This window comes from Leptonotus elevatus, chromosome 2, assembly GCF_054856555.1.
Source record: "Leptonotus elevatus isolate MCC_2025b chromosome 2, RoL_Lele_1.0, whole genome shotgun sequence".
In the NCBI taxonomy this organism is placed as follows: domain Eukaryota; kingdom Metazoa; phylum Chordata; class Actinopteri; order Syngnathiformes; family Syngnathidae; genus Leptonotus; species Leptonotus elevatus.
Genome location: NC_141240.1, coordinates 16,858,186 through 16,872,309, shown reverse-complemented (window position 1 = coordinate 16,872,309; position 14,124 = coordinate 16,858,186). Strand labels below are relative to the sequence as shown.

The window sequence follows — 14,124 nt, the reverse complement described above, 5'->3', positions numbered from 1 at the left end:
GTGTTCCTTGCCTCTGGCCCAAAGTCAGTTGGGATAGGCACCAGCTCACTCGTGAGCCTAATGAGGACAAATTAGATTTCCTTACAGCACACTGAGATACAAGAACACTCCTTACGGGACCACTCAGTGTTTTTATAATATCATGTGTTGTTGTTAAAAATAATAATAATTGTAAATCACCAGACAGATGTGATTTACAATTTACAACAACAACAAAAAAGTGTGTTATAACTGCAGTTCATGTTCCGTAGCGACAAAATCAAATGTGACAGCCTCCCAAATACCGTAGTGTACGAAGATAACCTTTAACAGTGCATGGACACACCTGTGCGTGTTTGTTAAGGTGTGAGCATCGGTGTGTATTTAGCAGCAGATGCACAAAGCTGCTTGTTTTGGAACAGAAACAGTAGGTAAACAAAGCGAAGCGGTTGGTAAATGAGCTGCCCTGAGGCGGATACGTTTGGTCCCTCCAGATTCTACAACTACATCCTCGCACTCTCCAAAAACTCCAAGGGACTCCGGAAGATTTTCATATAGCACACGTTCATCAAAACCCCATAAAACATGTTACCTGATGCTCATTACTCTGTAAATGATTTTTCTCATTGCCCGTCTAGGTTTCTATCTTGCACGGAGGTCATAAAGAGAAGCTAATAATGTGCTGATTTCCCAGGATGATGGCTCGTATTGGTCCTCTTTTCTCTCATTACTTACTGTAATACCGTCATTATATCCCTTCTCATTACATTCCCTCATTACGCCTGCAATGATTTGGAGTGGGGAGCAGTCACACTGAGTGTATCCTTGCTCGAGATGTGTGCTGACTAATCTCGTATTCTCCCTCATCTGTTGCCACGAGTGCACCGCCCACCATTGACTTGTGATTGATGGTGGAGGTGAAGCAGGGGGTCTTCACAGGGAATCGTTAATGTTACACGACTCTTCCACGTAACTAATAGACTTCCATTTTTTTACACTTGACTCTAAAACTTTCAAGCCTCTAAAAATCTAAAACTCCAAGAGTCTTAAAGTTCAAGATTTGAACAAAAAGATACCTTGGGGTTCATTTCAGCGAGTCATCTTTAAATCAAAGGATTAACATACGTTTTGCTTATCCCCCTCTGGGAATTAAGTCAGTTGTGTGACTTTGTTTTTTGTTATTGTACTGCAACATACAGAAATTGCATGCCCTCAAGCCCATTTTATTTGAAATTTGGGTGACCGCAAGTGTTGAGGCAAAGCATGTAAGACAGGCTGAATACGTTATTAGAAGGAGGGAACATATAAACCAGCGGATTGAATCGCTTGTGAGCAAACTGCATGACCTGCAGAAGCATCAACCTGACACACAGCAAAATAAAGTCCACCACCAAGAAGCATCTAAAGTTGCGAAACACACATTCAAAGATTCTTAAATATTAATGTACATCACCTCAAATGCTCCCGAATACGCATGAACTGGCAGCTGCAGGTATAATGTACTCAACTAATTTCAAATTCTTCCTCTGCTGTACTTTGTTTAAAAAAAGGAAAAAAAGAAAGAAAGACTACATCTGTTTAAAGCAACAATACGGAATTGTATTGTTGCTGTTGAATGCTGGAAGTGTAGTTTATTAATTTCTCCGTAAAATAAAGCCTCCATAAAGAAGCCATAGCCCATATATTTCATAACATTCTTACATTCATTTAAGGGAAAGGCAACCCCACATTTTTTAAAAATAATATTATATACACCACTAGTCTAAACACAGAATTCAGATTAGTGTTCCATTTGTGAAACATGAGCAAAGCAACAAAATCCACTTTTTAATTATTATTTTTTTTATCCATCTCTGGGGGAGGTCTTTTTGCCACTTTCATTTGCCAATCACGGCTCACCTGTTTTCTGAAGCTGAGCTGTGATTGGTTGTTACTTGAGCTCTGAGCAACTGTAGGTGCGTTTCCATTACCCTCAGTTTTGCGCAAAAGCAAGCTGGTAATGGAAACACGTGATTTTCTAAAAAAACTCTCAAATATTGCAAACAAGTTTTTACGCTCTCAAGAGGTGGTTTTTGAGACGTGTCAAAATAGAGGAAAGGAAGTAGGAAGTACGGGGCCACTCGCTTTTGTGTCGGAGCTGCTTTTTAAGCACAAAGCGATTCAGTTATGGAGCCAATATGCCGCTGTTCAACGCACGTCCCATATTGTTGCATGAGAAATGACCGTTACCGCAGGCAATGAGCAAACGAGCGACATACGGCGTGAGTTATAAGCGCGCGCACACACACCAATACCAAATGGTCGAACCCGCCCGATGGGGGAAGGGAGATGTTTTTAAAGTAATATTAAAAACTCAGACCGTCTGTCTTCCGTAAACATTATGAGCACCTCCTACAGAACTGCAAAAATCTCGCGAGACGGGACATTATGCGAAGCTTCTGATGTCATTTTCAGCTGACAGTAACTGGCAAAATGATATGGATAAAACCAGCAGATTTTGCCACTTAACTCATATTCCACAAATGCAGTATTAATCAAAATACCATGTTTAGACTAGTTAGGGCGTATACATTATATTATTGTGGAGAACGTTTTTGGGTTGACCTCCTGTTTTAGCAACACTCACAGTGCATGAATGATGTCCTGGCTGGTCCACCAATATTATATAGTTACATCTCATGTATTGGTGACTTAAAGAATCTTTGTGCAGTTTGTCACTTTTTTTTTACTCACGACTGCCACCTCTGGCCTAAAGCGTAACTGCAACATCTGTGTCAGGCTCGTTCATGGTGCGCGTGCGAGTACGTGCACAATCTTAAAGCAACAGCCTCAGCTGACAAACAAAGACATGACTTCAAATAGTCAAATTATGATTAAATATGTTCCCCCATCATGCCACTATTGGGTTTAGCAGCCATCCTGTAATCACTAAATTTGTCAGCCGGTGTTGCTGTTGCTACCGGTAAGCCTTAAGGTTCTGTGGACGTTAAGTCTGTCGTACATTGAGTAGCATTTAATAATCATGAGCTCGATCAAATCAGATCCTCTCTTTTACGAGTAGTGCTGGTGACGTTAGCTGTGAAAAAGACGTGCCGCGGCCTATATGAAGATTGAGTGTGACGGCTGCCATGTATGGTCACCATCTCCCACTGGAGCCCATTGCTTTACTTACAAAGCCTCAGGCAGGAACAGGCTGAATGCTATTTAAACAGAGCTGGTGAGCGTGGGACGTGGTCCAATCAGCTCCCCCGGTGATGCTCACTTTGATGAATGAGCATAGGTGCAAAGTATGGATTACCATTTCAGTTGCGCTGTTTGATTTTGTTGTGCGTGGGATCCTTATTTGTGTTTATATTTGTTTGCATGTAAACACCCTTGGTTGTGGATGCAAGTGCAAAACAGTTGAAGCAGCTTTCTTTTAATATTATTACTCTGAGTGAAGTGTCCATTGGTGTAAAAGTGAGTGTGAATGGTTGTCTGCCTTGTGTGTGCCCTGCAATTGGCCACCGAAAAGTCCATAGTGTACCCCAGATGGATAATTCCTCTTTAAAGTCGTGATATTTAAGGTGATGAAACGTGTCTTCTGCCCAGATTTAGTCATGACTGTATAACTTCCTCATTTCCTCAGTTGAGCTCTGTTCTGTGGCCGGATGTGTCCTTGAGTGTTATCGCGTATCTCTGCACGTCCGGCTTATCAGTTAACTTTGCTGAACTGTTTACTGGAAACTTTGTGGTACCGCCCTTCAAGATAGTATAAGAATGTTGTAAGTCCTCTGTAAACTTCGCACTTGTGAGCTGCTACAGCCATTGTCTGTAACTCATTTGTGCCCGGAATATTCTGTAGAAATAAAAGCTTTGAAGGAACTGTTCATCGTCTCCAGCCTGTATTCAGATAACCAACATTCTCACTACCCGAAATTAAACGAACACGTGGAGGAAAAAGCTTATCCTCCAACAGTGGTTATTGTTGCCCGTTCATCCAAAGCTTCTAAGCAATATAGATTCAGATGATCTTTAATGGTTCACATGCTGCCTCTGATTGATTCATTAATGGATTCAAGGGTGTGTCTGACTACTTTGTTCCATATGCCTAAAGGCATCGCCAAAGTTACAGCAAGCACTTAGAAGAGAAAGCTGACAGGGTTATTGTTGCATTTGTTTGCCGTCCATAATCACATTCTAATGCATGAATATTGCACCTCAGCAGCATTTAGGCTTACTAACACAGAAATGTTGAGAGCATTACAAGCAGTGTTCTTGCAGCCCGGTGAACAGTGAGTGGTAAGTGAGGTATCACTGCAGCTAAGACGTATAAGAGTACCAAGGCCAAGTTAACCTGAATAAGTCCGTTATGTTTTCATGTTTTTCCTGTGAGTACATCCACTCAGAGCATGCGCATGCCGGATGCAGCCTCGCCGTTCCGAATGAAGTGTATACATGACGCTCGTTCGGATTGACGAAAGGAATATACCACTCCTATGATTCCGAATTAAATTCAAATCGGATCCGATTGAGGTGTTTATATGGAGCATTTTCATGGCCGTTCGGATTCATTCTAATCGGAATACATGGCTCCATGTAAACCAGGCTTTTGATGGCACGTTATTATCTTGAAAAATAATTAGAAAAATCACACTTTGAATCTGAGTGGTTAAAATCATTGTGGTGTCTTGTCTGTGGGCACAGAGTTGGCAAAAGTAGAGGAGAGCGGGGCTATTTGTATCACTTTTTATACTTTTATATATTTCTTGGAATCAATACATCACAAATAAACAAAATGTGGACCAGATGAAAGACAAAACTATATTTTTTCGTATTCATGTCACACATAATGGGGTAAGATCTCACACAATGAATTTTTATTGCCTAGCTAAAATATTCTTTAGGGTGTCATGTTAAAAACATGTGACTCTCGGTCACAAAGCTAGCTACTAGCAATTAAAATTTTTATGCTATCAAAAATCATGCTCCCTTGATAAAATTTGAAAAAATATGTGGAGGGGGGGGTATTCACATTAGTCAGGAGCTGTGTTTTTAGGCCGACCCAATACACAATGCATTTTCCCAGAATTGTTCCCAGAAAATATGGCATTAACAAGGACATATCTCACTTCTCCGAATTTGTTGCTCATCTGGTTCATGTTCTTCGGTTGATGCTGTCCTTGTTGTTGTTCTTTTATTTAATCTGAATCTATCAATATCTCAAACCCCAGAATACTTTTTTTTCTACATCATGTCCAATCCTCATTTGCGGAGGTTGAAAAAAATACTATTTTGACCAACAAAGAAGTAAAAAGTACACATATATGTTGTAAAATGTAGGTAGTACAAGTAACATGTCATCATAAACCTGAAATATCTACTTTAAGACATTAAAAAATACAAATAGCCTACTTCCCACCACTCTGTGCCTTATATAAATTCATGTATCTTCCAGTTAAATTGCAAGATTACAAGTGTTTTGTTACTGCCAGTTCTCACCTCTGTTACTCCTTCCCACGTCCCGTCCTCCCCTAATTGCATCACCCCCTTCTCCTTGTTTTTATCCAGGAGTATGCCTGGTCCTGGGCTGCATGATCTTTCCGGATGGCTGGGATGCCGAGGTCATCCGGGATATGTGCGGGGAGCATACAGGGAAATACTCCCTGGGCGACTGCTCCGTACGCTGGGCCTACATGTTGGCCATCATGGGCATCCTCAACGCCCTGGTCCTGTCCTTAATGGCCTTCGTCCTGGGCAACCGGCAAAACGATTTCTACCTGGACGACCTGCAGACTGACAACAAAGGTTGAAACAAATGTTACTTGCATTCACATTGTTGAATATGTTCCTAAACATGGAATCAAATGTATTTTATTTCACTACCTCCACCATTAACAGTGGCAGTTGCCTCCATTTGCATTTGGGAAGTATTACCCCATAACAGACTTCCATGAAACTTTGTGAAGGCGTGCCACATGTCTTGGAGAAAAGTGTATTAAAATCTAGGGCAAATCCGGATAAAAAGTTTAAATACCACATGCCCCTTTATTAAAATAACAGTTGCTCCTTTTCCTTTTCCTGTAAAAAGAAATACAGCTCAGCATATACAGTACTACAGTTAACTAAATAAAATGTGTGATAAAATAAAAGAAAACACAATTATGTAGTGTATCTTCTCTGAAAATACAAATGCCATGAGAGTAAAGATAAGAAGTACGCCACTATTACATCAGTCGTGGTTGGTTTTGTTGTGGGGATGCTGTGAGTTTTAACATTCATGTTTCTCTAAATATTTTCATGTTTTCTGGAGATTCATGTAATGTGTTGAACAAAAAGATTGCAAGTGTGTACAGTCGGTTGGGAGGGTTACTTTTAAAATGTAATGCATTACAGTTACAAGTTACCTGCTAAAAAATGTAGTTAGTAACGTAATCCAAGTGCCATAATATTAAAGTAATGTAATGTTTTGGATTACTCCAATGTTGAGTATGCTCATGAAGACAAAATAAAAATAAATATCACCACAATATATATTCTATACAATGTGCCCCTGCTATTTGCGGGTGATCGGGACCCGGGCAGCCTACAAATAGCAAAAATCCACGTGTAATTAAAAAGCATGTAGGCTATTGATTGATTGATTTATTGATTGATTGATTGATGGCCATATGCTGTTTTCAAACCGTCACTGAAAGCAACCACACCTCACAGATAGATAGATAGATAGATAGATAGATAGATAGATAGATAGATAGATAGATAGATAGATAGATAGATAGATAGATAGATAGATAGATAGATAGATAGATAGATAGATAGATAGATAGATAGATAGATAGATAGATAGATAGATAGATAGATAGATAGATAGATAGATAGATAGATAGATAGATAGATAGATAGATGACAATGTATGACATCAACTGCAAAATGAACTATTATCCCAGTCACAAGTTTAGCCGTGTATATGTTACATATGATGTTTAAATTGTGAATTGGTGGGAGGAAGATTTGTTTGGAAGGTGTAACACATTATGGTTGTAGGCTAGCGGGCTAGCTAGCCAGAAGCAACAGCGCGTAGCATGCCGCTGGACTCTCAGCTCAAACTTTCGCTCCGAGTAAGTTCCAGTGAATACCGGTCGCCATTTCCTCCTCCCGTCCGTGAAGCTTTTTCAAACTGCCCGCGTGTGGACACGACCAGTCAGTTTGTTCGTCCCCATCTCCCCGACATGTAGCAACGGTCCCACTCGCGCGAGCGTGCATGCGCGCGCTCTCTCTCTCTCGCTCTCGCTCTCTCTCCCTCTTTCACATTCTCTCTCATGGTAGAAATTGTAATCCTCGAAGTAATCCCCATTTTTAATAAATGTACCTGTAATCTGATTACATGTTTTTTCCTGTAACTGTAATGGAATACAGTTAAAAAAATTTGCAATCTTATTACGTATATGTATTCCGTTACTCACCAAGCCTGTGTACAGTGTATCCTTTGAGGCTAAACACTAGGTTTTCAGCACACAGGTTGTGACAAATGTGACAGTGACTAACCGTCACCATCAAGAAATGTTCACATTAATTACATATTTTCCTCTGACAACAGTGGAAATGCCACTTTGACACGAATTTAAAGTAGTCAGTGTGCAGCAAACAGTAAGAGTGTACATTTATTGTTCCTCAAAATACATCTATTAATACAGTAGCTATAGACAGTGAGTACACCAGTTAGTTAGTTAGCTAGTTAATCATGAGTTTCTATCTTCAGTTTGAAATGTAAAAAAGGTATAAGAGTAAAGCATTGAATGTAATTTTTCCACATCTTGTTAAAATGTTGACGTTTTGGTTTCTATTTGGATGATTTAGGATTTGTGTGACTTTAGGGACGTTCCACTTTAGAGATTCCACTATTTGAAAATGGCTGCAGTGTAGGCTATATGATCAGATTTAAAATTTAAATAATAACAAATGTAATGTAGATGTGAGAAATACAGTATAGTATAGCATTTGCCGTGTGTTTCCAAATGTGAAACAATGACAAGAATTCACTCATTTTTCCATTTTAGTTTGAGCGCAGCATTCAAAAGCTGGAAAGGCTCCCTCGGTGCAGCTCCGACAGTTTGCACAAAGTTGCATCAGGATGCTTGAATCCTTCTTGTTAAGCTGTGTGCAAGCAGGCAATTGGAGGAAACGAATGAAAGAAGGAATGAGGATGATGTCGAATAGGACACTAAAAGAAAGAGAGTTAATCAGCTGTAGACGAGGCAAGCCGAGTGGCGTCATGACATAATGGTGAGCGCGATAGATATCGCAATAGATAGGCAGCAAGATGGAGTAAAAGCAGAAAAGAGGAAGAGGATGAGACCGCAAGATAAAGAGAAAGAATTGTGACATAAGATGTCTCATTTCTCCGATGGATCTCTGATGGTTTCCATGGTAACTGGAGATATTCCAGCGCGTGGGCGTGTCTTTCTGTTTTTATCTGATTAACCCTACCAACTGTCTTCTTTTTTTTTTTTACACACACACTGAATGGATCTATTGCTTCATCAGCTGTGCGAACTTCCTTTTCCTCCCCTCCTGTTTTTACATTCAAATAGAAATTGAACTAGTTCTCTGGCTCAGCAGCAGTCAACAATGAGGAAACTGTAACGAGATTCATATTAATAGAAATACAGAAAGGGAAGCACTTGAAGAGGAAATGAAAAAGTAATACATACAAGCTGACACATGCAGCCGAGGAATGTCTTCGTTCAGCCGCAAACAATGACTTTCATGCTAAACTCCGACTTACATAAGCATATGAATGTTTTGCACGAATATGCACTTTCTTCCACTTTTTTTTTTTGTTGCCTACATGCTAACACTGTTGTCCCGTTTGTGTCTTTTCAGATTTTGCTGTCTCCAGGGTAAGTAAGGAATTTGTATTTGTCAGTTGCATGTGTATTATACACAATCACACACACACGCACACACAAATGTATCACAGTCTAAGTATGGGGCACATACAAGCAATATTACATTATGGATGTAGAAAGCGAACACACCCCTTTAAAAAAAAAGAGTCAGACCGTGATTAATAATTTATAATAATATAAAGGGGTGGTTTAACAGAGGTGTGTTTACTTTATATCACCACTGCAAGCCGTATAAAAAGTGAAATGTTATATTGTATTCATATTGGTCATTTTCAAACCCAGTCATAGAGCTCAAGATACAAACCAAAACTTGATAAAATACATAAATAAATAAAAATAAGAAGCTTATTTAGTTTCTTCCCGTTTTCAGCTTAATTAGAGACAGCATAGGATGCTAGTGTGTAGGATGACTCTGGTGGTGAGAAAGACAAAGATGGCAAAGGCAGAGCAGAGAACGAAATGGTGGAAAATGAAAAAGGAAGAGTGTTGTATGACTTCCATGAAGGAGTTGAGAAGGGCTCTGGATGGTCAGGTGGTGCTTCCAGATGACTGGACAACTACAGCAAATGTAATCAGGGAGACAGGTAGGACAGTCCTTGGTGTGTCATCTGGAAGGAAAGGGGATAATTAGACTTGGTGGTGGAATGAGGAGGTGCAGAAGTGGATCCATAGAAAGACGTTAGCTAAGAAGATGTGGGACACTGAGAGGACTGAAGAAAGTAGAAAGGAGTACAGGTAAATGCAGCATAAGGTGAAAGTAGAAGTGGCAAAGACCAAACAAGGGGCTTACGATGACTTATATGCTCGGTTGGACAGAGCTATACAGGTTGGCAAGGCAAAGAGACAGAGATAGGAAGGACATGCAACAGGTTAGGGTAATGAAGGATAGGGATGGAAGTGTGTTGACAGATGCCAAGAGTGTGATGGGAAGATGAAAAGGGTACTTTGAAGAGTTGATGAATGAGGAAAATGAAAGAGAACGAAGCGTAGAAGAGGTGACTGTTGTGGACCAGGAAGTAGCAAAGATTAGTAAGGATGAAGTGTGAAGAGCATTGAAGAGGAAGAAGTGTGGAAAGGCACTCGGTCCTGATGATATACCTGTAGAGGTATGGAAGTGTCTAGGAGAGGTAGCAGAATTTCTGACTGGGTTGTTCAACAGGATCTTAGATAGTGAGAAGATGCCTGAGGAATGGAGGAGAAGTGTGCTGGCGCCCATTTTTAAGAACAAGGGAGACGTGCAGAGTTGTGGCAACTACAGAGGAATAAAGCTGATGAGCCACACAATGAAGCTATGGGAAAGAGTAGATGAAGCTAGACTGAGGGCAAAGGTGAACATTTGTGAGCAGCAGTAAGGTTTCATGCCAAAAAAAGATAGAGATGTTGATAGAGAAGTACGAGAAGGTCAGAAAGAGCTGCATTGTGTCTGTGTATATCTGGAGAAAGATTACGACAGGGTGCCCAGAGAGGAACTGTGGTTTTGTATGAGGAAGTCTGGAGTGACAGAGCAACATGTTCAAGTGGTGCAGGACATGTATGAAGACTGTAAGACAGTGGTGAGGTGTGCTGTAGGTGTGACGAAGGAGTTCAAAGTGGAAGTGGGTGTACATCAGGGATCAGCTCTGAGCCCCTTCTTGTTTGCTATGGTAATGGGCAGGATGACAGACGAGGTTAGACAGGAATCTCCATGGACTATGATGTTTGCAGATGACATCGTGGAGAAAAGTGTCAGGTGTGATGTGTGATAGAAAAGTTTCAGCTAAAATGAAAAGGAAAGGTTAATAAAATTGTAGTGAGACCAGCGATGTTGTTTGGTCTGGAGACAGTGCCACTGAGGAAAAGACAGGTGGCAGAGATGAAGATGCTGAGGTTCTCTTTGGGAGTGACCAGGATGGATAGAATCAGGAATGAGTACATCAGAGGGGGACAGCACATGATAGAGGCTTTGGAGCTAAAGCCAGAGAGGCCAGACTGAGATGGTTTGGACATGTCCAGAGGAGAGATAGTGAGTATATTGGCAGAAGGATGCTGAGTTTCCAAATGCCAGGCAGGAGGTCTAGAGGAAGACCAAAGAGGAGGTTTATGGATGTAGTTTAAGAGGACATGAAGGTAGTTGGTGTGAGAGCAGAGGATGCAGAGGACAGGGTTAGATGGAGGCAACTGATTCGCTGTGACGACCCCTGAAGGGAAGAGCCCAAAGGAAAAGAAGAAGAAGAAAAAGATGGATTTTAGTATAACATCTAAAAAAAAGGCTTTCTCGTGAGAACAGGTGTTGCTGTGATATTGCAATTTGTCATTTCCCTTCTCTGCATAATGCCAGTGTGTGTGGGGGTGTGTGCGTGTGTGTGTGTGTGTGCGTGTGTGTGTGTGTGTGTGTGTGTGTGTGTGTGTGTGTGTGTGTGTGTGTGTGTGTGTGTGTGTGTGTGTGTGTGTGTGTGTGTGTGTGTGTGTGTGTGTGTGTGTGTGTGTGTGTGTGTGTGTGTGTGTGGGTAGGGCGACTTATTGAAGTGGGTTTAATAGAGGTATTTCCCTGGCTCCAAAATAATGAATTGTCTGAATTCCAAAGAGTTTAATTTCATGGCAAATTAAGCAGATAAGTGGACTGGAGCAAGTTGTAAATTTGCCTTTGGTAGCTATTCACGGGAAGGCTCAGTAGGCGGTCCCAAGAGGAGCCAATGCAGGGATGAGGGGGGAAAAAAACACTACAAATGTTGAGTAGAATTTCCTAGAGTCGCCAAATCTACCATCTGGCAAATTATTTTAAAAGGATGCATTGCACGAGCCAGCTCATGATAGATTTACATAATGTTCCGGGCGGCCACAGCAGCCATTTCAGGCAACCTTGAAAAAAACGGGATTGGTTTGAGACAGGCCGTGATTGCTATGGATGCCCGGCAAGAACTGTACATTATCAAAATATTTTGGCAGTGGCGGTGTGGCGGCTGACAACTGCAAATTAATTGCAGTACTATATTATGACAAGCGATTGCATAAAGAGTTCAGTCATTTGTTGACTACCTTGTGTTGTGTGTGTTTTTAGATTGAGGTTCGAGATAGAAGAGAGCCAAGGTACGGGGTGCAACGCCTTCACTGAGGACGTCGATCGCACTGGACATCTTCTCTTCTTCGCCTATTCCTCTCTGTTTCTATTCTTCTTCCTCTTCTCTGTTTCTCTTCTTCTTTCCAACGATCAGGATATCACCCAATTTCAATACAGGATTATGTAAAATAAATTCAAAACAACAACAAAGTCATTGGGATAAACTATATTTTGGAAAAAAGAAAAAAATGTAAACCTCTGTAAAGTGGATTGAACACTTGACTTTCTAAACAAATACATTTAAAGTCTTGATTTATGTGAGAAACTCTTAATAGGAAGAACCATCTTGTCTGTCTATGATTTATTTGGGACCGTCATTTTGCAACTTCATCAATGTGTGTTTTGTATACATCTTCATAAGCGAATAATGAGAGTCCCTTGTATAGCGGTTGGATTTCAAATGTCAATATGGCCGCACGTGATCAAACATCAAGAGCAGGTGGCTCTTTGTCTAATGTGACATTTCACGGAGTACCCCATAGCAGCATAATCTAACATCTCTGGAAGATTCTCTGCTGTACATACCAAACAGTGTAAATAACATTAACATTAATGACTGCTCACCCACACACACACAGACATTATATATATATATATATATATATATATATATATATATATATATATATATATTAGGGGTGGGAATCTTTGAATGTCTCACGATTTGATTCGATTCCCATTTTTGGGTCTGCGATCCGATTCAGAATCCATTTTCAATTAAGAACGATTTTTGATTCAAAATGATTTGATTGACAATGATTTTTGCTTCAATCTATTGATGTGAAAGGAATTGTAATGATCTACTCCAGTCTGACTCGCTAATGCTAATTAGCGCGCTACTCGCGGCACATTTATGAGAACAGCTCCACACTGCAAAAAAAACAACTTTTATTGGAATAACTTGATCGTGACTTTTTCCTTCTATATATATATATATATATATATATATATATATATATATATATATATATATATATATATATATATATATATATAAAGATGGAGGTGAAATTCTGAGTTCTCATGATGATGCCCAAGTTTTTTGTTTTTTTGTTTTCTTTTCTTTTTACCACAAATGCTGCAGTGTTATGGAATTATAAACCACAGTTATACTGTAGTCCTGATGGCACAGTCGGGTTTAACATAAATGGATCACATGTGATCCATTTATTTTTACATCTCTAAGCAGTGGGAGGCTAAAAGCTCTCACTGGACAAGAAAGTGTGCCTGCAGTAGTCCCAGGTCTCATTGAGGAACGCCAAAAGCTGCTTGAGTCAGCACAACATAAACATACTGCACCATTGTTTATAAAGGCAGTAAGAAATTATAGATTTTAGGGTAATATTTTCTCAAATAGGTATCCTTGTTGAGGCTTTAATAAATGGTTTATAAAATGGCTATTGATTAGGTAGCTGATGTTTACTTAACTGCTTTAAGTCATCAGTTAAAAGTGATAACCCATTTATTCCACTTGCCCTCTTGGCTAGTTATAAATGGTATTAAAAACATGACAAGTTTTTACAAAACACTTCACAATAAGGCTCCAATTTTGCCAGTTATAACTGAAAACATTCGTCAAGATCAACTTTGAAGGGTAGCAGCACTTCAATACAGTATTATCAAATAGCGAGCCTACACTCATCGTGGAAAGCAATTTATAATAATTAATTTATGCTTTAATAATACTGTATAACCCCTCAATTGCACTTTTATAATAATTTAAAATCAACTAATATTCGATTAAGATGTGGAAAACAAAATATTTGAAAATAGTTGACACATCAAAAATAACAAATTCACAGATTTAGTTGACTTATTTGAAAAGTGACTTCTTTATGTTTCTACGCACACAAACGTCCTTAGTTAATGATGTCTCCCTCCCTCACCTCACCATACAAAAGGTCACGGACTCGATCATACATGGCCAACACTGCTGTCACATGACAACAGAACAGGAGTAAGATAGAAATTGATCCCAGTGTCTTTTAGCGATTTTGTCATTAAGGTTCATGCATTATGCATGGGGACAAATCTTAGATTTGCACCTTTACCAGGATCTATAGTAGAAAAAAAGAAAGAAGACGTCACTTGGTGAAAAGGTATTCCTACAATTTCAACCTCTAATGACGACGTGGCTACATTGCGTCTCCAATAAAC

The 14,124-nt window shown here is 39.8% G+C and overlaps 1 protein-coding gene across 3 annotated transcripts in view; it reads left to right on the top strand.

Moving 5' to 3' along the window:
* Positions 1–12,869, top strand: part of LOC147178622 (LHFPL tetraspan subfamily member 4 protein-like) — a 33,443-nt gene extending 20,574 nt beyond the window's left edge. For all 3 annotated transcript variants that reach the window (XM_086070179.1, XM_086070181.1, XM_086070178.1), the window contains exons 3-5: positions 5,530–5,766; positions 8,845–8,861; positions 11,908–12,869. In XM_086070179.1, the coding sequence (XP_085926305.1) occupies positions 5,530–5,766; positions 8,845–8,861; positions 11,908–11,961 (308 nt within the window). In that variant the 3' untranslated portion in view covers positions 11,962–12,869. The remainder of the gene's footprint in view (positions 1–5,529; positions 5,767–8,844; positions 8,862–11,907) is intronic.
* The last annotated feature ends 1,255 nt before the right edge of the window (positions 12,870–14,124 follow it).